General features: G+C 38.4%; 1 protein-coding gene across 4 annotated transcripts in view; it reads left to right on the forward strand.

Moving 5' to 3' along the window:
* Positions 1 to 25,950, forward strand: part of fbrs (fibrosin) — a 37,636-nt gene that overhangs the window by 7,304 nt on the left and 4,382 nt on the right. Inside the window, exons 2-17 of one of the 4 annotated variants that reach the window (XM_041815402.1) lie at positions 1,748 to 1,915; positions 4,989 to 5,015; positions 5,161 to 5,190; positions 5,513 to 5,561; positions 7,220 to 7,508; positions 7,584 to 7,819; positions 13,888 to 14,129; positions 14,254 to 14,298; positions 14,463 to 14,561; positions 16,538 to 16,621; positions 16,834 to 16,872; positions 17,251 to 17,322; positions 17,477 to 17,630; positions 20,703 to 20,783; positions 21,871 to 21,954; positions 25,450 to 25,666. In XM_041815402.1, the coding sequence (XP_041671336.1) occupies positions 1,748 to 1,915; positions 4,989 to 5,015; positions 5,161 to 5,190; positions 5,513 to 5,561; positions 7,220 to 7,508; positions 7,584 to 7,819; positions 13,888 to 14,129; positions 14,254 to 14,298; positions 14,463 to 14,561; positions 16,538 to 16,621; positions 16,834 to 16,872; positions 17,251 to 17,322; positions 17,477 to 17,630; positions 20,703 to 20,783; positions 21,871 to 21,954; positions 25,450 to 25,666 (1,916 nt within the window). The remainder of the gene's footprint in view (positions 1 to 1,747; positions 1,916 to 4,988; positions 5,016 to 5,160; positions 5,191 to 5,512; positions 5,562 to 7,219; positions 7,509 to 7,583; positions 7,820 to 13,887; positions 14,130 to 14,253; positions 14,299 to 14,462; positions 14,562 to 16,537; positions 16,622 to 16,833; positions 16,873 to 17,250; positions 17,323 to 17,476; positions 17,631 to 20,702; positions 20,784 to 21,870; positions 21,955 to 25,449; positions 25,667 to 25,950) is intronic. The other 3 variants (XM_041815403.1, XM_041815404.1, XM_041815405.1) reach the window with 3 other exon arrangements.

A 25,950-nucleotide genomic window follows, 5' to 3' on the forward strand; every position in this document is an offset into this window, starting at 1 on the left:
TTCCAGCAATTTTTAGTGGATTTATTCCTCTTGAACATACTTGGCTTGTGAATTGGATGGTTCTTTTGTTTTTTTTTTTATAAATTTTGATATTTGTTGTTGGTACTATTTTTCATTTACAGCATTAAGTAAAAGTGAAAATTTTTGAAGTATTACAAATTTGGACAGCTTTGGTTGTCAGAGGAGGAAATCATTTCCAGTATCTCTCAGGAAAAAATGTTTTATTGTGGACAATAGCCAGTGGTTTAAGGTGGACCATTTCCCCCTTGTCTCACCCCAACTCTTTCACCCATGTTTCTCCATCCACCTCCTTTATAAATAAAGGCATAAAAGCTGCAAAAAAGATAGATTTAGAGCTGGGCAATGAATTGCAAATTGGATTAAATTGCAATATGGCCTGCTGCAATTTTCAAATTGCAGAATGTGCAATATTTCTTTAACCTGAAATATATGCCAAAATACCAGTTTGTAACTTTTTTTGAGGCAGAGATCTTATGCATTACATATCATGCAGTCATTCTAGTGCCATATTTTTAGATTACTGTCCAAAAAATCCTATTTTCTTCATTTTTGTATGTTTTTTCAATTAAATATGAGAATGAAATAAAAACTTGCATTCCCTTTAATACAAAATGAGTAAAAAAATGGATGTTTTTAAAAAATTGTTCTGCCCTGGTATAGAATGAATTATGCTTTTTTGTTTTAAAATGCATGAGATGGGGAACTTAAGAAATAATCGCATATTAAATTGCAATCGCAACATTGGGTAAAAAAAAAATGCAGTTATTGTATTTTCCCAAATGGTTCAGCCCTAGATGGATTTTATAAACATGCTTGATACAGCTGCAAAGTATTTTTCCCAAACTTTCAGTGTAATCATGTCTTAACATTTGCATTTCAAACAATTGAAGCAATAGCTAAGGTTGTCAAAATGTTTAATACTTTGATACTTTTTGAAACCTTCCGTGGTAAAACAATACTGTATTCCATGGTTGTTAGTAGCAAAAATATGCAGAAGCTTTATAAAGTAACATCTGTTTCAAAAGACAGGCGTTATGGGAAGGAATGGATTTCAAAAACGGATATTAAGCTCCCACAAATACTGTCTTAGCTGCATAAAAACACTGGCAGTGCTTCCACTGCCATTTTTGTGCAATTTAGACAACATGCAGGAGTTTGTCTGCAGTTTTAGATAACTAGAAACAAAAAAAACATGTTTGAAAATGATAAAAATGTTGGTTATCTTAAGAATTAGTAATATCAAAAAGGACCTAAGCCATAGAAGAACCTAGTACAGTTATTGAACAAGCCAAAGCATGGGAGGAGTGGATTTATTAAAAGTTGCAAAAAAAAAACGGTCTGGCACACACCGTCTGAATTTCATAATCCAGAAGCAGTGCCAACTGTTGCAATCAGACAGGTGCATGTGTCTGCCTGATTAAAATGAGGAATTAGCCACGATAGGGTGTCTGGGCTTCTGTTTCTGTGTATCAAAACAGGCATCCATATTATTTAATTGTTATTAATATGGTACTGGAGTTTAAAATCTGGTATGAGGACAACCCTACAAAGACACAACCTGGATGCTTTCCTCCATCATGTCATTCTGCTGTCTCTACTTTTGTAATCACTCAGTAGAAGCTCCAGCAGGATATTAATTGTCATGTAGCTCGCCTGTGCCCCTGCAAACACATTCACACTTATTGGCCGACATGTAAACAATGATATTTCATCTCTCTCCTATCAGATGGACTGCTCTCTGAAGCCCAGTCAGCGCTCTGACATGCTGGGAAGAAGGAACAAGGGGAAGAGGGGTCCAGAGGAGAACGGTGGAGGGCCGCTGTCCGAGCCGGAGGAAGGAGCCCCGCACAGCCACTCCAGCAGCAAGAGCAGGAATAAAAGGAGGAGGATAGAGGTAAAGAACACCACTCTTTCATGTAGTGGTTTGTGTTCAGCTAATTCTTATTCAAATAGAGATGTTTACAGTTGTGTAATGCTGTACATCCTGCTTTTGAGTAAAACCCTGAAAAACTGGTTTAAAACACACACCATGCAAGGGTGTTTATGTTGAGCAGTGAAAGATAGGGCTGGGAAATCTGGACCAAAAATCATGTCTTGATATTTACTAGAGAATGGCTATTGTTAATAAGCATCTTTTTTTCTGTAGAGAATTAAGAATTGGTTTTTAAATGTAAGAATTTTAAACTTTGATGTGATTCTAGTAGGAATCAGAAAATACTTAAACATGTTTGACTGCACAGCAACAATAGTAGAATGCCTAGCGCACATCATTAAGCAGTTTTGTTTGTATTTGATTATCAAAAAATGCAGACAAACTCCTACACACTCACTTAACTTAAAATATTGAAGCATTTCTGCATTTTGAGATTTTTCAAAATGTCTGTACTCCTTGATACCATGTGTTTTCAGAATGATAAAATCCTTATTTTTATGATCAGTGGCATAAGAAAATATAGTAACTTGATGATCTCAAGTCATAATTTATACCAAAAGAGAAACAGAGAGTACTTTGCTTCAATGCTTCAATTGCATTTTTAAGTTGGCAACATTGTTTATGAAAATAGCACTCAATAGCACAATTTTGAACAGTGCCGGGGTTGCCTACACTTTTGGTAATTCAGAATGATAAATTGTCCAATATCAGATTATTTTTTATTTTTCATGCTCTAACATTGCAGCCAAACTCCTCCAGATTGTCTTAAATAAACAAAAACATTGACAACATTTCTGAGGTCGTAAGAATTTTCTATACTCTTATCTACCATTTGTTTAAAGATGATAAAATCCCTATTGATTGTTGGTATCAAACATACAGAAACGTATTGATCCTTAGCCATAATATTAACTGAGAGAGAGAGTGGGCACTGTCTGTCTAAAGGCTAGCTTATGCTTTCCACATGGACAGCCTCACCGTCACAAACTGATGCAGAATCGTGACGCTGAAACGTCTGGTGTATTTATACCAAGTAGGGCTGGGCAATTAATCACATTTTAGATTAATTCGCAATATTACACACTGCAATTTTCAAATCACAGAACTTGCAATATTTCTTTGACCTGAAATGTTTGTCAAAGTACAAGATAATAGATGTTTTGCAGCAGAGATGCTACATTACACATCATGCAACACTTTGCAAAAATCCCCACTTTCCCTCTTTTGTATGTCTGTCTCATTAAAATAAGAAATACAAAAAATAATTATTCCTGTCTGTACAACAGGTACTCAAAAGGATCACAATTAAATTGTTTAGTCTTTGTTTAATCTACCAAAAAAATATTTTTATTATAAAATGCAGTGATTTATTTCTTGTATGTTTAGAAATACATACAATGAGGAACTTGAAAATAATCATAATTTAAATTGCAATTGCAATATTTTGAACATATATCACAATTAGATTTTTTTGCCAAATTGTTCAGTGCTAACACTGGCTACCCTCTTACCACAAACTAATATTTACCCACAAGCTAAGGGGGGCAGTGTCTTCAAAAATCACGTCTGTAGCATGATTTAATGGAGGTTAAAGAGGAAGAATTATTCCGTACGGCCACTTCATCAAGAGAGGTGGGAAGAGGGGCAATATACTACTTGTGCGGTCAATACCAGAGAGAGTTGAGGAAGTACACCATTCTTCCTTCTTTTTCTTTTCGTGGGTGATATTTCAATCTAAAAAATCAAGCTATATTCTGACCTCTGTAACTAAAAGTTTTTCAGGATTGGCTATCTTGACGTCTGGTGCATCCGCATCTATAATAGCTTTGGAGATGTGCCCAGCCAGGTAAAAAATTGCGACAATGGACCCCTGTGAGGGAGGCGTGTCTGAAGATTTTATTTCACATTTGACGCATGAAAACTCACGACTCCACGGATGAGTCAAGCATTAAACAGGTTTATTTTATAAAAATAGGTCGACAGCATTTGGAAAGTATGGGTAACTGGTGAGGAGCTCCACCCAACAAGTTCCACCCATGTTTCCAAACATTCCTGACATATTAGTGCATTTTAGATACAGTGCAAGCACAGGTGAGCATAAAAACCCAAAACCACATTGTTAATTGGTGCCAAGAATAGAGCACGTCATGCCATTCGTAGTCTGTCAGTGAGCAGGCGAAGCAGCTCACACAGAAAGCTGACAATGGCATTAGCATGAGAGAATACTCCTGATATTCCTCTGCAATATTTGATTTTTCCCATCAGCCCAACTCATCAAAAATGTCCAGCATTGGCAGGAGTCATAGGAGTGTTGTATGAAGCAGCAGTGATCTCTATCATCCATTTAGACATCTCTGTTCATCAGAATAGAGAGAGAGCAACTGTATGCCTATGTGTAGGCATGTAAAAAGTCCTGTCAGTAAGGCTTGTCTCACCACAAGTTTGGCATCCAGTGTTGCCATGGAAATGGAAGTGATAATGTCACACACCAGTGACATCAAGCAGCAGTAAAAGTGGCACAGTTATGAGCCAGTTTTTCCCATCTACACATAAATGCCATAAACAAAGTTTCAGAAGTTTGTTTTAGTGACCTAAAGAGCTGCAAGAAAGGCTAAAATGCAGAGAAAAACCTCGGTTCTCATAAATACCCACCAAGAGTGGATGAGGTTTACAAGGTGTATGGGAGTTTGCCTGGAATTTTTTAAACTTAAATAAATTAAATGATTTAATAAATTGCCAAATATTGGATGTCTATGAATTCTATTTGTGTTGCTCTGGAAAAGCAGCACAAAGAAAAAGAAAGAAAAATCAACAGAATTTCATTTTTATCTTTAATGTCTAATTTAATAGTCTATTGATTCATCTTAAAAACTCAGCACATGGTCCAGCCTGAGTGCCAGGTGAATCCTTACAACCAAATAAAATGGATAATGTAAACACAGTTGAGCTTTTGCAATGTAACTGTCGTAAATGATGCCGTTTGTCTTTGTTTATGTTATTTTTTTGGTACTAATGTGGTATTCTCATTTTCCAGGGACATCCTTTGGAGACCGGCTACATTGTAAGTCTCTGACATTGAAGTAAACATGATGTTATGTTCTGCAACACTGTGGAACATTTCTGCAGACTGCTTTAATCCTGTGTCCTACCTGAATATTCTGATGGTTAAAAAATCTTAACCTTTCATTTTCTTTGTGTTCTTTTAGTGTGACACTGAGAGTGACACGGGAGATAAGGTGTGTACTGCTGTCTCGTTGTAAATATTGATACAGTTTTTAATTAGACTTTGAAAGTACTATTTAGTTTTCATTGCCTTTTTTTCTACTGCATTCAATTACCTTTAGTTATGTTATTTGTATATTTTATTTTGATATCATGAAATGTGCCTTTTGTATCAAATGTTTTGCAGCTTTTTATTTAAAACATCAGTATTCTTAAATTGTTTTGAGTGCTGGGATCGACTATCATACATGATGCAATCTGAACACGGTAAAAGAAATTTCTGGCTGTTTTGGTTGAGTAAATATTAAGTGTAACCTGCTTTTTCTCCTTGTCTAGGCTTCTGACAATGACATGGACCCAGTTTTTACAGTCAGTACAAGGAAAGGTATGACTACTGTTGCTTCTTCTGCCAAGGAAATAAGTAGATCCTGCCATAAATGTAAATCAACAGGGTTTTCATGGACCTTAAAAGTCTTAAAACGCCTTCAGTTATTTATATATATATATATTTTAGTTAAAGGATATGAAATTATCTAAAAAGTGTCCTTTTTACTTGTTACATTTGGATTGTACCAAGGCATGAATGCTTTATCAAAACTGCACTCCCTAGTCAGCCCAACGATGTTTTATAATCGTGCTTTTGCACACTCCTCTGAGATTGCAGTCCTAATCTCCCTTGATTAGTCAGTTTCTTGATTAACAAGTAATAGACAAAATTTGCTGACAAACTGTGTTTGTAAGGGATGTAAACAACTTTGATCCTCTGTTAAATGGCAAAATGGCTCAGAGATAAATCAGTTTTTGTCGGGCTGTGAATATGAATGAATCACAGATGCTCTCTCTCTTTTGCCATTAGCAACTTTTGGCTAAAATTTGACTGAATATCTGTTCTTTTTTTAAAAGCCTCATTATTTGATAATTCTGTTGATCCCAACAATAACAGTGAGTAGTATTTATTATTACCTATTGTCTGAAAATTGAAAAGAATATTGAAAATTTTCACGACCTTTATAATAGGCCTGGGCAATATGGCCTAAAAATGATGTCATGGTATTTTTCTTGCCTTTGGCAGTAATGGTATCATATTGTGGTATTACAAAATTTAAAAGAGATAATGCTTTTAAATCCAAATTCAAGTGTTATAAACCCCCACCTCCCCTTTAAAGACCCCAAGCGGGTCCCTTCAGAAAATGAGCGATAAATATTAATATTTTTTCCACTTAAAGCTTAAGTTTTTTAATCAACTCCAGCCCTAATCAGAAAAATAAAGCTTTTGATTTTTCAAATATGTGTTCTGAATTTTTATGCCATTTTTGTCATAATAGCACCTCCTATTTTAACAAAAAAACAATGCAAAATGTATGAATTGTGGAGTGGAATTTTGGGTTGAAGTTATTAGAGCCTTAAATGTCAGTAAATTATAACAACGTGGAATTTTTTGCATTTTTATTTTTTTGAGCAGTACAGGGTTATATCAAAAACTCACACTCAGAACTCCTGGGACCCAAACGGATCCCATCATAAAAAGTGCCAAATCACTTACTTGTGAGATTGTGATGAAAAGTGAGGTTGCAACTTTTAACATTTTCTTTACTTAAAAAATGTTTAAAGTGGCTAAAATGACCCAATTGGGTCCAGGGGTCCCCAGAAGGTTAAGAATGAACCTTCATCGTGTACTGCAAGCATTCTGCAAGCCTTTCTTTTTCTGCTGTCCTCCAAAATTCAAGTAAAAACTCAGTGGTACAACTTCAGGGACACTGTAGCTCTGCAGGAAGACTTTCAGACATGTGTAGTTGAAGATAGAGGCAGGCATGCACAGTAAGAGCAGATTCACCAAACTTGAACATGTATAGTCTATAGGTCTGTTGACATGTGTAAAGCTTGACTCTTGAAACCCTGCCTTCCTCCAGTCCTGGGTTGTGGCACATTGGGCCCTGTGATGAATCCTTGGCACCTAAAATGTATCTACATGACTGTAGCTACTGTCTGCCTGTGCTGCATTGTTTGATGAGTAAAAGCACTAACTCCTATTCTCCTCCTCAGTTGTGGAGCCCAGCGTCTCCAGGCTGATGGTGACCCCGAGGGTATCCGGCCTGGAGCGGAGTCAGGAGAAAAACCTGGAGCCACATTTCCCAGAGCCTCTCTCTCTTTCTACCTCTTCTGCCCCCTTCTGTATGCCTTCCCACTCCCCGGTCACAGCCTCAGACACCGTGCCCCGGCGCAGCCCTTTCAACGGCAACAATAGCCGCCACCACAACGGCAGCCCGCCACTTTCCAAACCCAAATCCTTCCTCACATTGCCTGGACGATCTCACCCCATCTACAACAGCAGGTAAAACTCTTCTCTGACCATCTGTTTTTGTTTTCCTCCCTCACAATTCTTTAACGCCAGCTTCTTTCCTCTCAGGAGCAGCACCCCTGTCAAACCTCCCTCTTCTTCTTCATCTATTGCGTCTTCCACATCCTCCATGCGGCCCCCGACTCCCTCCACCAGTGTGTCGGTGCCCTACATCAGGGGCCCGGGATCCTCAGGGCCCCTAAGACCCCCATCTCGAGCCAGCTCAGGAGCGCTGTACACGTCTTCACCCGGTCTGCCTCCTCCTCCTCCTCTGCTGCAGAAACCTACCCACTCGTCATCGGCAGGTATGATGATCAGAAATGCCTCTCTTCGCCGCTGTCTCCCGCTGTTATTAATGACTAATGTTGCTATAATAAAACTGAGTCAGACTTCCTCTGGCTGGTGTGTTGCTTTATCTGGGTTTTGAGGAAGTATATTGATAAACTAAGGTCGGATCACGTCAGCTTCGTAAAATAATCTGTGGTGAATGATTTATAGTAGTATGTGTGCTGACCGAATAAGGAGCACCATAAAATTGGTTTGCCTTGTATTCTTAGTAATAATCAGAGCAAGAACAGCAGGGCGATATAATTAACTTATATAAAGCTCTTATGAGTTTATGACAGCATTAATAACCTAATGTTGTTTTCTTTTCTGCGCTTAGATCAATCTAATAACTAATCAAACTGCAGAAACAAACACAACAATAGCCAAGAGGCAATTTGGCTTCAACAAAAACAATGATCAAGAGGTAACTTGCACATTTTAATGACTGGGGACAATAGGAATCAAAGCTGCTGAGTCCTACATGAAATCCCCAAAAGCACTGATGCTATTCAGTGCAACAATGGTATTAATATTTCTTTGTTTGGGACTTTAAAGGTCCTGGACTCCCACACAGGTGTTGGTAATTAGACAATGATTAGCTGCCTTCTCAGGATTATGTGGGTGTGGACACATTTGTTTGACTGGCAGCTTCAAGACTGTGTTAGTTTAGAAGAACCTGTTTAGGAAGAAGGACTTGTTGACCTGTTGTCAAGTTTGATAGTGCTCAGAATTTACCATACAATCCAGACTAAAAGTCGCCCTGGTATTGACTCTTCCAGACTAGGGCTGGGCAATTAATCATAAATTAGATTAAATCGCAATATGGCCTGCTGCAGTTTCCAAATCGCACAAGTTGCAATATTTCTTTAACTTGAAATGTGTCAAAATACAAGTTTAATAAATCATATTTTTTGCAGCAGCAGATATTTTATGCACATTATACAGACATTCAAGTGTCAAGTTTTTATAATGGTTTACAAAAATCCTCCTTTTTGTGTTTTATGTATGGTTTTTTTTCAAAATGAGGGAGATAAAAATGCTAATGCCCTTCAATAAAGCAAATGACATCAAATTTGCAATATGAGCAAAAACAAGTAGTTCATTCTATCTAAAATTGATGAAGCTCGGTGTTAGTTCACAAAAGTCATACTCCAAGTTGCGATCAGCTGATAGCCAGCTTCACCTCCTCCACCACAGCCACCTCCTTTATAGCATAAAGCTTGTTGCACCCTCATATTCAGATTCATACTTCTATGGCCTAATTGCTTCTGAATAATTTCATTGTTTTCAATACACATTTTCATAAATGTGTGTATCTCTTTGGGGGATTTTTATCCATGTACTCCCTGCAAATTCAAAGCAGCTGCTTGACTAACCCCGGGAGCATCTTTTGAGCAGAGCCTTCTCTGCCAAGTAAAACTGCATATCCATTTGTAAAAGAATGGTTAAATGTATGATGAGTTTCCTGGTGGAATGTAAGCTATAATATGGACTGATTTGTTGCTTGAATTTGTGGAAAAATACATAACCTAAGAATAATCGCATTTTTGTTTTTGCACTTGCAGTATTGAGGATAAAAACTGCGATTAGATTATTTTTGCAAATTGTTCAGCCCCTTAGCAGATGATGTCACACAGAGGGAGACAGCACCCCTTGGGGGGAAAGAAGTGGTTTCTGCATAGAGAAACACTACCATAAAGGCCATTTTTTTAAGCTGTTTACAACTAAGACGAATGTTTGAAGCGTGACAATAAAAGCATTCTTAATTCTTAAGCTACTTTTGTATCCCTTAAGTAGTGAAATATTCAAGCAAAATAAAGTTTTAAAATCTCACAGAGAAATGGCAGCAGGAAAGAACTAAAAAGCCTCAGCCTGAATGAGCAGTGTCACACAACGCTCACGTATGGTCCATCTGCAAAGCAGTTCAGTTAGTTCAGTACCGCTTTTCCATGATTAGCACATTAAACTCTGATCTTGGCTGCATTTCCTCAGCTGATGTCCATCTCACCAACCTCCATCCTTGGTCATTGTGACAGAAAATCTGTCTCTTCTAGGAGATACAGATCATTTGGCTCCTCATATGGTCACAGTTGGGCTGTGTTGCTCTGTTAGCACCAATTTTAGTCTGATGTATGGAGTTTGGGCATCTTCTATCCATAACATGGTAGTTGAGCTCAGCCTGTGGTGATTGTTGTGGGACTCAAAGTCCAGGAGTTACTCCATCAAGTACTCAACAAGTTTTATTTACTTAACATTTAAACTCTGTTTTCTTTAAACGGAGAATCATGACCAAATGAAGAAGAAACTATGATAAATAGTGGCGCCTACCTTTGCCAGTCTGCCTGCATCACTGTGTATTACTGCAGATGAGTACATGTTTCAGCATTTTATATTGTTGTATTAGTCACTGTGGTTTAGAGGATGCAGCCAGAGGTTTTTATTTTGAAAATATGTTTTAAAAGTGCACCCTATGCAACAGATTTTACAGTAAATGACAAATTCTCCCGATGGCTCCACCTATTTTCAGTGTCTCCCAGCTTTATCAGCCAGTGTAAATAATACACCAGTGTGGGTGTACGGAGCTTTTAAAAGATTTAAAAAGTTTAAACTGGGTTTTAAAAAAGTAAAAGCAGTTCAACCTGACTTCTCTGATGTTACTGTAAGAATTTCCCCGTGAATCTTAAGATCATAGATATGTTGGATTATAGGATTCTGCCTAATGTGGAATTTTAGTCATCTCAGATCAGGTCAGGTATGGGAGCATATGCCAATTTGGCACTTTGCCACATCAACCTTGGCCTGGTACTGCTCCAGCTTCCTGATGACCATTGTCCAGGCTCATGGCTCATCTGTCCAGGTATCCCCCCAGGCACCCTCTCCACAATGTACACAGTCACACCTCTGGACCAGACCACAAGGTCCTGGGCACCCAGTATGCAGTATCTGAATCTACTATAACACTGAAGCCCATATTAACCAAAAAAAGCACATTTTAGAAACTGTGTAAACACAAATTGAGCAGAAAATGTATGCGATCTTTCTACTCACAGCCCCTTTCTCATGTCCCGAGTATTTAAAAGACACCAAAGTGACCTTGACTCTTAAAACTATATTAACTTTATCAGGTTCTTTTAAAAACGAGAGCTCACGTAATGATCAGACCTACAAGCAAAATCAAATGTAAAATCAAATCACATGAACCCGAACAAAAATAACCCACTAAGAGATTAGAAAAGCATAACAGCTTTAATAAAAAAGTAAATTAGGTTATAAAAATAAGAGCCATGAAGCAATAAAAGAAATTGAGCTATCAAGGTAGTAAAGCAACTAAAAAAGCAAAAAGGAGATCAACAGGCTATGAGAGGTTTATGTCACATGAAAATAAGTCTGTAAACAGGTTTAAGTTATAACTTTTAAAGAAGTCATTGGGAAAAATCTGTCTTTTCTTTTTATTCAATACATTTAATCAGTGCAAAACAGGTTTTTATTATCTTGCCATAAAAGATAAAACCCTATGATGGTATGACTATATAAACTCTGTAATTTAAGTCTACCTTACAAACTCTGCTTTGTCTTTTCACAGTTTCTTCTACTGAATGATTTATATATATGGAAATTGACCAGTAAAGAAAGCATTTTGTTTTTTTTTTTTAGTCAGCCCAAATTGAACTCATTAAAAGCTCTTTTAGTGGTAATTAAAACCTTGTATGTGGAGCAGTTTTCAAAATCCAAGCTACTGAGGGCTTCACAAAATAAAACAGACAGGTCATTAGATTATTAGTGAAGGCAAGGAATGAGAAATCAACATTTAAAATAGATAAAAATCCACACAAAGGAATGTTAGAAAGTAGGGTTCTTGTAGAACCAGAAAAGGCTCACATCTCTAAAGAGATCTAAAAGAGAAAACAGACTTGTCTGGAACGACTGAAATGCATTGTCACATCCTGGTGCAAAGACCGTGACACAGCAGGGAGATAACACGAGCTGGTGTTCGCACAGAGAAAATGTTAAAAAGTTACATAAGTAAACTTAAAGAAGAAACTGGAGAGCCAGAGAATCGATCAGTATGTCTACAAGATCGATCTTTAAAATGCATGTTAAGATTTGAGTCTGTCTAGCATTTGAAGATCAGTTTAATTGTAGCAGATAAGGCAGGATTGGCACTGGCTATTATTTCTCTGTGTCTGCAGCGTTGTTGAAGAGCCTAAGAAAAATTTCACTCTCTCTGGGAAAGTAATTTTAATGACAAAGTCAGACTAATACATCAAGATGATGATGCAGATCAATTTAATAATGAACTCTTATATACACATCGGCTGACCCCAAACTGGCCTAGACATTCTGCGCATGCTCCACAGTTTCTGTCCAGTGCTTTGAGTAGAGATAGGTGCTTGAGTACTCAAGTTTTTAGGCTACAGTATTGTAACTTTAGTGTTACTTGTGCAACCAAACTTTCTGGGTTTGTCTAACTGAATGTACTTGCTAAGAATTTATAGGTTCTTTGTAGTCACAAGATTCAGATGACGCGAGAATGTCCGCTGGGGGTTAGGAAGTGGAGGACAGCCATTAGGAATGAATAGGAATGGAGGAAAGTTAGAACTTAAAAGTTCTAGCTTGACCTGTGCGCTGCAGTTATCACTGGAACATTTTTACATACATTGAGTATTATCCCTGCTCTGAACAAAAAAAAGGGATTTTTTTTCCTACAGGAGGGGAGGTGATCAATATTATATGTACATAGTTCTGCACATCTCCTATTGTCTGGCATCATCTAGCCAGATGCAAGGAGACAGTAGTCTAGAGGAGTCTTGTACTGAGCTAAGAGGCTATCTGAGCCTCTTCAACAAAAAAAACCATCATTTTGTCACAAACGTGCTTGTAATTTAAACTGTGATATACTGTCGACCGCATAAACATTGTGGGATAAGTGACCAAGTGATGATGAGTTGTTCAAAAGTTCAAAATTAAATGTGACAAAACTGTACTGAGTCAAACTGGATCCAGGCTGTAGATGGTGGCTTTTTCCATTCCTGCCTGTCGGCGTTTCTGTTTTTGTTTTTGACGGAATATTTCACTACTTTTGGTCCACAAAAGTAGCTTAAGAATTAAATTTTTTTGGAATTTCACGCCTTGAACTCTTTGCATAGTTGTAAACAGTTCATATATGACCTCTCTGGTAGTGTTTCTCTATGCAGAAATCACTACTTGACCTCCAAGGGGATGTCATCTGCAATGAGCGTATTAAGAAAATAATAGTAACTTCACAGAGGTATAACTTCTCTGGCTGCAGCTCTGGCTTTCATAGCATGGTGGGCTGAATTGCATCATCAACTTCTGCTTTAAGATGGCTATGGTAACTCTCAAGGGAAATGTTACTCCAAAGGCGAACAAAACAGCAACGTCTTTTGTGATGACACCAGAGTGGAGAAGATTAGCTTGCTAATAACAAAACTACTCAAGACATGTTCATATCAAGTTTTGTGGAAGGAGAAGGCTTCAGTGAGCCGCTGACGTTTGTTGAGTTGTGGTAATTTGTGTAGTTGTGGTTTTATTTGTCTCAGGTACATCTACTAACCTTTAGTAACATTGCTATTGCTTTTTATTTCATTTAGAACAAGGGTTTAACAAATAGCCAGCCTGTGTCTTGGTCACTTCCTTCTTATTTGGTCTTAAACACCACTGATCAACCTGGAGAAGGGCCAGTGGTAGCTAGCAGAAAGTTGTGAATATTGCCACCTACTGTGGTTGAATCAGACACTTCTGTCAATAAATGGAGTCTTCCCTGGTCTTAGTTTACTGGGACTTGAGCAGCTGACAATTAAATGGTTTAATCAAGCCACAGCTGAAGCTCAACTTAACTGTATTTGTGTATGTAAGAGACAGTTGGCCTTCTATTCACTCCAGAGTTAAAATGACAAGCAAGTGTGTGATGGAAAGTGGTATGAAAGTTGCCCTCTAACATGCGTCTTCCTTTATTCCAGCATTCTCTACCATAAAACAAGAAATAATCCATTAAAACCTAAACATCCTTTTCTCTAATCCCCAGAGCGTGAGGGCAGGCGCAGCGTCCCCGGGGCTGAGAACAGCACATCAGCTGCAGGCCACTCCACTCCGGGCGGTCCGTCAGCGACGAGCTCCACAGCTGGTTCCTCGGGCAGGACGTCTCAGAGCCAGCCGATCCCAGCGCTGGCCTTCCAGTTCCATCAGCACAACCACCAGCACCAACACACGCACACGCACCAACACTTCACGCCCTTCCTGCACCCCACGGCCACCGCACCGCCTCTGGTGAGATGATCCCCGCTGTTATTGCTGAACATCTGTGTCGTACTTCAAATTCCTGTGCTGCTGGAATGTGGAAAGGATTTGGTTTATTGTGATTTTTAACCCACGCACTGCTTTTGTCTTTTAGTTTGATAAGTATCCAGGCAAAATGGACGGGCTCTACCGACATCCAGTGAGTGCTTTATGAAATATCAGCTGATTAAACTGTTAAAAAAGGCTAGGAATAACTTACCACTCTGTTGTAGGCTCTGAAACAGTTGAAACCATAATATTTGGGTAAAAACTGTTAATGAAATTGTTCAGTTTTTAGATAATAAACTGTCTGTGTCTTGTTAGTTCTTCCCACAGTATCCTCCGCCCTCAGTGCCGAGTATCCAGCCTGTGATTCCTCCCACTGGGCCTTTCAGCTCCTTGCAAGGAGCGTTTCAGCCAAAGGTGAGAAGCACTCTGTCTGCATCCTTGTGTTAATTACTCCTGGGTGTCCACTTCACCTTAGGGGGCATCTCACATTACCTTGTGCAATTTTTGCCACAGTGAATGTTCATTTCATCACCCACACTGAGCAGCGCTGATGAAACTATGAGGCTTGTTTGATAACAATTAGGATTAACCAGGCAGTGTCAACAGGCGCTGGAGGAGCACTTATTCTGTCACAGCAGGGGAGCAACAGGGCTTTGTAATGACTCAAGCTCTGTGTGCTTGTACCCCTAACTAATTCTGATGCTTTTGAACTTATTTTGAATGCTGCATGGGCCACAGAAAGACGAGTATACAGCTCTGAATAAAAGGGGAAAAACAAGAAGTCTACCATGCATTGTGATGTAGATGTGCACTATTCTGCATCTACTCTGACAGAAAGTAATCTGTACATGCTGATACTGCTTGTAGATCCTCATTAAATTGGGTAATTTTGGCTTGCAGATTGCCTAGTAGTTTAAGGGACGTATGCAGGCAGTCAGGGTTCAAGTCCAGCCTGTGGCTACTTTCCCTTGTGTTTCCAACTCTGTCCTCCTCTATGAATAAAGGCATAAAACTTCAAAAAGTACATCTTTAAAAAAAGAGCTAATGCTGAGCATTACTACGGCACAAACATGTCACACAACAAAAAAACAACTTAAACTTAATTTGATCAATCCAACAGAATCCTGTCACAGTGATCACTGACTAAATACATGCCAGCAATAGTGCCTAAAGTTACACTAGCTTTTAGTTGACCTAAAAATCTTTTCCTGGGGCTTTTGGTCACACTTTGAGCTCAGATTTAAAATCTTTTAAAGGAACCCTGCATGATCAGACAAGTTTGTCTTGTTGGATTGATATTTGTATCTCTCATATGTATATTGAATTAAAAAATTTACTAGATAGACTAGATTTTGAGTCATTTGAGTACATAAAATCACCGAGAGGATGCTATGCTCTGGTCCGCTCTAGCACTGTGATGTCACTTAGTTATATTGCTCCTCGCCGTTCCTATGCAGTAACCACTGTTTCAGACTGGCAGACAGTGTTAGGGCTGCATCTCAAACGCTGTAGAGATGCTGCTCGTTTCATGCATGGAGAATTTTAAGATTTGAGGTCTCTTTGCACCACGAGCAGTTATTACCTTCCACTATACTGTTACCTGTAGGGAGGTTTACTGAGGTAATGACAGAGGTTTGACAGCAGGGAGACAAAGCTAACACGCAGCAAACTCATGCAAGGAGCGCTGTGGCTAAGTGAAATCACATTTTACCATTACTAACCAAAACATGGCAGCCTCCTGGTGAGTTTATAAGCTCAAATTTACTCAAAATGCAGATATCTAGTGAGTATTTCAGTTCAATATACATATAAGAGATACAAATCTATCCAACAAGATGAACTTGTCTGATCATGCAGTGTTCCTTTTAAGAGTGAGCTGAAGAGCGTTTATTTTTAGAAACTAGAAGGAAGAGAGAATCGGGGTTTTAAGTGATCCAGTTTTTTATGTGAAAAAATAAGCCCATTTATTTTAAAATTTTTGGTTTAAGTTGAAACCTTCTTTTACTTAAAGAAATTATAAGGAAGGCCCTTTAAATTGTATTTGCAGCCTGCAGTTGACTTCAGGGTTAGGTTGCTCTCCAATTATGGAAGCTAGCAGTCCAAGCAGGCAGCGCAGGTTCGAACCTGGCCATAGCTCCTTCCTGCCTGTCATTCCCTGCTCTCTTGTCTCGGTTTCCTACTCCATCTACTGTCCTGTCTACTTCAAACAAAAGCAAAAAGGTCAGAAATATCCATGTATTTACACCAAGTACAAACTCTTAGCTCCTCAAGTGCAATACTGATCACAACTGAAGGAATGCTGCTTAAATAGAATAATGTGAGCTGTAAATCAGTTTTAGGAGTGTAGATCTGTAGGTTGTGTCTGATGTGTTGTACTGTGTGTGTGACAGCCTCTTGTCCCTCAGGGAACGGGTCCTGATATAACCGCACGACTCGGGGTTGTGCCTCACCACCTGCAGCCCAAAGACCCCAGGGTGAGTCCAACACGCTTATTCAGAGCCTGAAGTTTGCATTATGATTTCTCAAAAGATGTTTGCATTGAGCTAAGTAGACGTGGACAGCAGATTTAAGGTTAAAAAGTGCTGCAGTATGGGCCTAGTCAGAGCAGTAAAGAGTGCAGAACTATTCCTGATACAGAGTGAGAACTGTTGATTAAAAGTGGTCTCACACTTCTGTTCTCTTGTAGCTAACTGATCCATTTGGGACATCGTTGAAAGTCAGTAATGTAAGCATAAAACAGCTGTTTTTGAATCCCTTGGCTCCTTAAGAATTTCAGCCTGTTTTTACTTTCTCACTGCTTCACTCACTCTTTACACTAATCTCACTTGTGATCCTCACTGCTACTGATCTGTGATTTCTGCCCTTGCACACCCAGTTAGATAATTTACCCCCAGAATTTATGGAATTATTTTGTACTTTCTTTTTTAGTGTCAAACCTACAACAAGCTTTCCTAGATATCTTAATCTCCAGCTTGAATTCTAAAATCTTGTGTTGAGGCTGGACCAGATATTTCTGTCTGACTCTGTGTGCAAAGGCTTCAAAGTTATACATGCAAGATTCATGGAATAACTGAGCAGACCTCTGTGATCTTTCTCTCTGCAGAAACCAGGAAAATGGTGCGCTATGCATGTGTATTTGGCCTGGATGATTCTTAGCCATCAGAAAAAAGTAAAGGTACATGCCTCTTATTTAAACAACGTAAATTAATTTCAACCAGACAGCAGTTTAGAGGTAATGAAGAGGTTATAAAGCAGAAATGTAATCAGGAGAAAGGCTACCAAGCTCAATGTCTCCAAAGTGATTGATAAATTCTGCTTTTCTCTTCCAGCTGATGCAGGCTGATCCTCACAAGCTGGACTTCCGTAGTGACCTGCTGGCCCGCTTTCCTGGAGCTGGGGGTCTGGGTCCCCTGGGGTCCATAGGAGGAGCCCTGCCTCCCACTCATGATCTGACGAGACCTCCAAGTCTCTTCTCAGCCACAGGTGCATGTCTTAACAGCTTTGTCTCCCATGAATAGACTTCTTTTGACAGCTACCGAGGTTGGGGACAGTCTAGACCAGTGATCCTCAACGCATGGCTCTTTAGTAATGATTTGTGGCTCTTTTTTTCTTAACTTGAAATATTATTCCCCCAGGAAACTTTAAAAAGGGAAACTTTGAACTTAGAAAACATCTATTGCAAATTGCATTGATCAGTTTAGTCCCACACTTATATAGTAAGCTTGAACTTAATTGTTGACATTTATTTTTTGTCTGTACATTTCCACTGCTTTTATTTGCAATTTTTTCCACTTTAGATCTATTTTTGCTACATTTAGCCCATTTTTGCCACTTCTCTTTGCAACTTTTGTCCAATTTTTGCCCTTTTTCACAATTTGTAGCCCCTTTTTTGTCCATTTAAGCTGCTTTTGGCCATTAAATGCTATTTTTTTCCCACATTTGCCCATTTCCCCAACCTTTTTGCCCATTTTAGTCACTTTTTATTCATTTTTGCTGCTTTTTGGTCATTTTTGCCACCTGTAACAATTTTTTTGTAATTTCTCGCTTATTTTTGCCACTTTTCTCCCCATTTTTTAAAATCACATTTCACCCAGTTTTTGCCATCTTGTACCTCTTTTGCCCCTTTTCACCAATATTTTGCCACTTCAACCCATTTTTGCCACTTTTCACTTCTTCGATTGTGGCTCTTCTACAAGTATTTTTTAATAATTCTCTTGGTTGAGCAGGGTTGAATAACATTGCTCTAGACTATTTTCAAATCCTATTTAAATTTAAAAAGGTGGTGGAGCACAAACACCAGGACAGTTGATACTGAATTTAAATGTTATAATCCTCTTGGTTAATGGTTTAGCTCACTTGGTAAAGCAGGCATCCATATACAGAGGCTAGAGGCCTTGAATCCTGATTCCAGCACCGTTTGGGGCATGTCTTCCCCCACTCTCTCTCCATATTTCCTGTCTGTCTTCAGTTGTCCGATCAAAATGAAGGCAAAAAAAAAAAAACAAAACAAAATAAGCTTTGGTTAACAAGAAGACGTTATAATCATCTGAATCCGCACACTAAATGGTTTGGCCAGACCACAAGACCACACATTTGTATTAATAACAATGGCACCAGTCACTCTATAGACACAACAATCTTATTCCCAGGGGTGATATTTATGTCCTTTGAACATTTCTTCTTCAATATGAATGTTTTAGAGGCATAATGTCGACATGAAGTCCCCCCCATATTGGAGAGCTGACTCCATCAGCTGAGCTCCATCAGCTCATGTTGTTGCCAAAAAAGTCCTCAAACTAGTCCTCTTTTTCAGTACTTCATTCACAGTAAATTTTCTGTCTTTTTGGTGATGCTCCTAGCTCTGTCGGCTTTAATTGACTCTTTAAGGTTATTCTCACAGATGAGTGGTTACTGTTTGATATCTAACATTGAAGATCTTGGAAGCTAGACTTGACCCGCTGCAGTAAAATAATCTTATTGACACCACATTTAGAGGATTAATTTCACTAATAATCAGCTGGAACAAACCTTGCATTGTGCCTAAATAGAGCCTAAAATTGACATTATTTGCCACCTTATATGGTATTAAAGCTATCTAGGGTGGCTGTCCCTCAGTTTGTCCTTTTTATTTCAAATTTCCCATGAAATCCCAGCAGAGTGATAAAAGGTTGTATAAAATTTTAATACTTGGGACACAGATGGCCTAGTGGTAACGTCACGCTCCATGTATGCTGGCAAGTCAGGCCTGTGGCTCCTTTACCGCATGATTCTCTCCCACTCTCATCCCTGTTCCTCCTTTTTACAATAAAGGAATAAAAATCCCCTTCAAAAATATTTATATAAACAATTAATGCTTCCACAATTTCCAATTCCAAGTGATTGTAAGCAGTAAATTCTGCCCTAGTAGAGGAATAAATCAAACATTTTTCTGCAGACTCCCACACTAATGTGTCAGTATTGCAATGTTGCCTGTGTATGTGCAATTTAGAAAGTGTACAGGAGCTTACCTGCATTCTCTCAATTACTGAAGACAAGAAATTCCCCATTACTGGTTGCCCCAGATTTGTGTTTTTTTTTTTTTTTTGTGGCACCAAAACAGGAATCAGTTTAGTTTGATTTATGTTAGTATCATATTTAAAATTCTGGTATCGTGACGACTCTCGAGTACTGGGCCGCTCTGGGTTTAAGTGGTTCTAACTAAAAGCTTTGAAGGTACTTGTTGCAAAAAGACAGATTAAGAGAAATTTGGAGGTACCAATTGTGCTAAATGTTAAAATATGCAAAAAAGAGGCCCTGATTTCTAAAATAAGTATTCCCCCCTCAGTCGGATGAGTCATCATCTTTGTCTTCCAAAGAAATGACTAACTCCTAAAATAAAACCAAAAATACCTTCAAAATTACTTTTTTTTTGGGACTAGATATTTGTGTGATAGGAAAACATCGCTGCATTTCTTGATTAAAAAACAGACTTTTGCTCTGAAGTCACAAAAACTTTCACTTCAAAACACAGTTTTGAGTTTTAATATGCTGTTTGACTTGTTTTCCTCCTATCTCTGAAGTTTAAGGGTGTTTTCTGCTAGTTTGGTTTTCTTTGAATGTTGCTTTGAAACCAGCAGCTAAGGGAGAATGTCTGCATATAATATGTTAATTGAAAGGTTATTATTGTAACCAGCAACCCTCAAAAATAACCAGATTCTACTGCTCTATCATATCTTTATGCATTTCCCAAGGAAAGATCAAACTCCTCAACATAATCACTTACACCGGCTTCAACCTCTCTCTGTGATTTTTTTGGGCCAGATAGATGTTTAAAGGAACTTTTCTGCATGTTTATAAATAAAATAAAAGTTTCTCTCATGCTATGAAAACTAGAATTTCAGAAGACATAATTTTGAGCCGTAATGTTTTTTTTTTAATCCATCCTGCCCTCACGTCTTACAGCTTTGACAAGATTTTTATCTCCACTTAAAAGATGAAGCGTGTCAGTAGCTCTGTGCATGTGATTTGATTACTTGTGACATTTTTATTTATTTAACCACTATTTCTCTCCCTCAGGGCCAGTCAATCCGTCCTCAGCTCCCTTCATCTCTCCATCAACGCCACACTCTTCCTTCCTCGCACCGACTGCACATTTGGGTAAGAGCAGCTTTGAAAGGGCGCGTCTGTGTGTCACTCGTGCACCACAGCTGATCTGTGTCAATGTAATTCAGCCACTACAGACTTTATTTGAACTTTAGCCTTTCAGAACAACCGGTGGGGGGATTTTTTTTATAACCTTTATAATAAATATAAATGTTGCAGAATAAAACAACAACAACCTGTCTTCAAATCTTAAGTTAAAAATGAGAATGACATAAAATTGGTCATTTGCTACAACACAACAATTTAAACCGCATTTGCAATACAAATAAAATAATCCAGATTAAAATAAATCCTTCTGCCTTTGTTTAATCTGTGTCGGTTATAATATAGAATGATTTATTGCTTTTGTATGTTGTAAAGAAAACAAAAAACAAAACCTAAGTTGAGGTACCTAAAAAATTGCATTAAATTACAATATCAGGAAAAAGCAATCACAATTAGATTATTTTTCCAAATCATTTAGTCCAAGTAAATACTGACACCTTGCTAATACGGTTAGCTGAAGACTTGTTTACATTATCGGAGGTGATTTCCTCATATTGTCCTCCCATCCCTCAATAGCAGAAGACAGAGGAATAATCACATCATGCCATTTGAGGTGTAACAAATGATGTTCACATATTCTTTTTTTTTTTTTTTTTTTTTTTTTTTTTTTGAGATTTATTTTTGGCCGTTTTGCCTTTATTGGATAGGACAGTGGATAGAGTCGGAAACAGGGAAGAGAGCGGGGAGAGACATGCAGGAAATAGTGCCACGGGCCGGTTTCGAAGTATCAAGTATCATTTCCCAGTATCATGGGGGCTAGGAATAAGGGGCCTCATTAGCAACTAAGAGAAACACAAAGGATTGTGGGATGTGTTGTTCCTTCTTCTCCTAGAAAAACTATCTACACAGTCTAGTACTTTTGCCCTTTTCACTGTTTTCCAATTCTTGTTTTTTCTTCAAATTTTCAAGGATTTAATGTAAAATATGAGGATTTTACTCGATGCTACTGGAGGTTTGAATGGGGAATATTTGCTTTCATAACTCCTAATTTTTATGTAAGACAGTTTTTCTGATATTGATCTATGTTTGTTTTTAGATCCATATGGTCGATCTCCACCCTTCACCCCACTGGGAGCCCTTGGTTCTGGTGCCTTTGGAGGACTTGGCAGCCCAACACTGGGTCAGTGTTACAGTTTCACTTTTTACTCAAAGCTTAATGGACTCAGTACAATCCTTTCACGCCATGTTTGCCAATGTGTCCATAAATATAAGCCCCTGTAGCTTCAGTAACCCTCAAAATCGAACTGCCATCGTTAAAGGCCGGGTTAAGATAACAAACCCCAAAATTTTCCCTTAGGTTTTTTTGTTTTTTTTTACCATAGGACTGATGCTTTTACAATCCCACTTGTACCTGACAGCTTCTTTGGGAGTATTGATGGGTTTTAAAACTAGCTCAGAGCATTACTGGATAAAAGAAGAAAGGAAAGGGCTGCAAAGACTGCAATTTCATTTTTAGGCTTGGCTGTTATTCTCATGAGAAATGTTTGGCTGTTACTGGTTAACTCCTGCTAATGCATTTATCCACCAGTAGATCCCAGAGAGAAAACTGCAGATAAAATAACTACTTTATTGTGTAACATACACGGTTCAGGCTGGAGATATGAGTATGCTTCTATATTATCACTGTTTCATCTTCTTTAAAAATAACTGTTGACATTTGAATCCTCTCAGAGGTCTGAATAAAAGTAAATCTAACACAGAGGGCTGTTTGTAAGCAGTGAGGAGCTGAGATCTAGTTCTGTTAAGACTACAGTCATAAAAGCATTTTGGAGCTTTAAAACAGCCTCTAATGCTTCCCTCTCCCTGCCTTCAGCTCTACCAGTGCAGCCCCGGTCCAGGCCTCGGTATTGATTAAATTTATTTATTTTTCAAGCTTACACTGCAGAGAATAAAAATGTTTTTCTCCAAGAATTTTGCTATGAATGTTTTAATTTTTCTTGCAAACTCAACTAAAGAAATGCACTATGAATATTCCACATTATTTTATTATATTAGAATTATCTTATTCAATTGTGTGAATTAGTAGACTGCATAGCAGTTTTTGTGTTCAAGAGCTGGTTTGTAAAACAACCCAGCCCGACTTACTTCCACTTCAGAGCAGGATAAACACGTCTCAACTTGGGCCAAAGCATTAGTTCACCACCCCTCTCTGGTTTGCCCTCTGTTGCTGCTTTTCCCTGCAGTCTTACAGCTCTGCTGCAATTCAATTCTGTAAGGATGATATAATTTTGATGGCCCGTCTGGAAATTAGTATCACACAGGTTCTGTTAACTTAAAGGTCATGGGTGTCCTTCAGTGGGTTTTTGGGTTCTAGCTTAATAAGTAAACTCGCAGGGATAAAAGTTTAACACAGTTTGTTTATCAAGGTAATCTTCCTAAAATAAAAGTATTTACTCAGTGGGGGGAGGTTAAAAAGAATGTTATGTATGGTAGACAGAATTTAGTGTCAGCACCACTCAGCCTCAAACTTTTGTCACCCTTACCTCCTCTACAAAAGTCTGTCTTTCAAGTGTGAACAACTAAGTGTAAACTTAAAATCACAGCATTTTGACCCCAAAACACATGGGTCTAAAGGCAGAATAATGGGTGAATTTACAAGTTCTACTACTAGCAGACTAACTCTGTAGTTTTATTTTGCCACTTGACTGCAAGTGCCTTTTATGAGATGCAAAAAGTTTCAGAGGGACACCTCTAGATAGATTTCATGTCATAAAAAATTAGTTAAAACCTTACAAGCTTATATGTCCAACCTTATTCTTGGCATCTTACTGACAGCTGATTCAAAAACCGTGCCATCTTTAAGACAATGGAAGCAAAAAGCTAAAATGCTAATTCATCTCTGGGTTTTATTCAATTGTGAGTCTGAGAAACGTGCTCTGATTGGCTGTTTAGACTTGAGGGTTGTCTTTGATAAATACTCAAGATTAAGGCCTTGTCCAAATGGAGATGGACAAGGCTGTAAACATGGCATTGTTTCAAGAGATGTCTGCGTAAGCACGAAGCCACAGGAAACAACCAAAAATGCTGAAGTATATTTGCCAGGCATGTAAGTGGCGCTGGAATACTGCCACAGAAATACACCAAAAACAAAAGAAGGTTACGAAGCAAGCACACTCAAAACTTTTCTTTTATCCAAAAATTTTCCTGGCTTTCCTTGTAGTTGCACTCTGCAGTAGATCTAGGAACATGTCTGCTGTTCTGCATGAACATTTCTTGCTAGAGGAGCAGAAGAATTAGCTGCAAGAGACATAAAAAAGTAGCTTCTGCTGCAGTAACACAATCCTGGAATCGGCCATTGTTGTTGTTGTTAGGGTTAGTGCATGCGGGTTAAGGGGGTTATGATGTCATTGTTTCAGAAAAGATGCGCTTGGTTGTATACACGGCTACACAAGGGTGGCATATATGTATTTGTTAACTTGGGGACCAACATTTTCAGGCTCCCAAAATGCCCACTCTATGTTGATAGGAGGGTTCCTGCAGATCCTTGAGCAGTCTTAAATGGTACTTTTGAAGTTTAAGGTCATAAATAGTCTTAAAAAGTCTTATTTTTACTGATAAGAGGCATTAAATGTTAGATGCCACTTTGACTAAGATATGTCTTTATCCATTTATTTACCCCTTAAACATTTGTAAAGATCAAGACAGATCTTGAGGACCATATTCAGATCCAGAATAGTCCCTTTAACACAGAAGACAGGCTCTTTAGTTGAGGTATAGTTGTAATTAAAAGGAATGGTTGTACCAAGGCCTGGGGAACACATACACTTTCATAGACAAACCAGTTGAGAACCACTTCCTTTAATGGTCAGAAAATTCCACCCTAGCTCCATGAACTGAAACACCTAATCTGTCTTTCATTTTTGATCATTTGCTGTACTAAATAATGGAATTAATGTTTCTCAGTTTAAGCCTTAAAATGTCTTAAAAGCCTTTTTCAAACTGAGTAGCTCTTCTAACTGAAGGTAGTTCAAATAGAAGTCTACTATGAGAGCATGTTTCAGGGGTTTATCTGATGTTTAGCTGTGTTGAAACATCTAGACTAAGCTTGGGGAGGTTATTAAATAAAGCACTGAACCACATCAGTTACAGGGTTACAAAGGGATTTAGCTTGGACAACTTGTCGCAGTTGATCCTTTGTACATGCTCTAACAGAAGTAGTTCCTTTAAACAGAAGTTTAGATGTGAAAGATGGATTTGTTTGTCTTGAACACTTGAAAGAATCATGACATCAAACTTTGTGTTTACGAAGTAAAAATGGTTATTGCCTCATATTTTCAAAAATGTGTAGAAATAGTTATAAAAGTAATTGCATTGTTTTCCAAATGGGTGAAAAAGAAACAAAAAGAAACAAAAAGAAAGTCAAGTAGATAGACAAAAAGTGAAACTCAACAGATATTACATAACAAGCATGTCATCAGTTTTTGCAAACACACTGACCCGTCCCATTCCCAATGGAATATCCATGTGATGAATGAGAACAGCGCCATGTTAGAAGGTTTAAAGAAAACAATTTGACATGAGCGGAGATGAAATGTTTAGAATATAAATCTTCTGTCAGCTCTGTCCATTAACCATCATGCTTTCATTTCATATTTGTCTTTTCTTTTCCCCACAGCGGGCTCTGTGTTCGGCCCTAAAGACTCTTCGCCGAGTGTCGTCGGAGGCCTGCCCACACCCAACCATCACGACCCCTGGAACCGTCTACACGGCGGCCCTTCAGGCTTCTCTGCTGGTCCCAGCTGGGCTAAAGGTGCAGACAAGAGGGACGAGAGGGATCGAATGAAGGATGGAGAGAGGAGAGATATTCCCCACATCAAGGATGAAAAGGACAGGTATGAAATTCAGATGTTAGTTAAAACATCACTTACAGCAACAACAGCAGGGAGGGATCTGCTTTTCTTAGGTACATGTGGGGGGGGGGGCTCCAAGGAAAAAATGGTTGGAAAACACTGCAATAGACCTATGTCACTTGAGGTCTTTTTCTTTATTTATCCTTATTCTTTAAACTTTAAAATGTTTTTTAAGGACTAAAGTTTGTTTCCTTGGTCATCCTCAAACTTTAAGTGTGTCCACTGAAATTTCTTGTCCGAATAGCATATTTGAATATCTGTATAAG

The sequence above is a fragment of the Cheilinus undulatus genome, linkage group 20, assembly GCF_018320785.1.
Source record: "Cheilinus undulatus linkage group 20, ASM1832078v1, whole genome shotgun sequence".
NCBI classification, from domain to species: domain Eukaryota; kingdom Metazoa; phylum Chordata; class Actinopteri; order Labriformes; family Labridae; genus Cheilinus; species Cheilinus undulatus.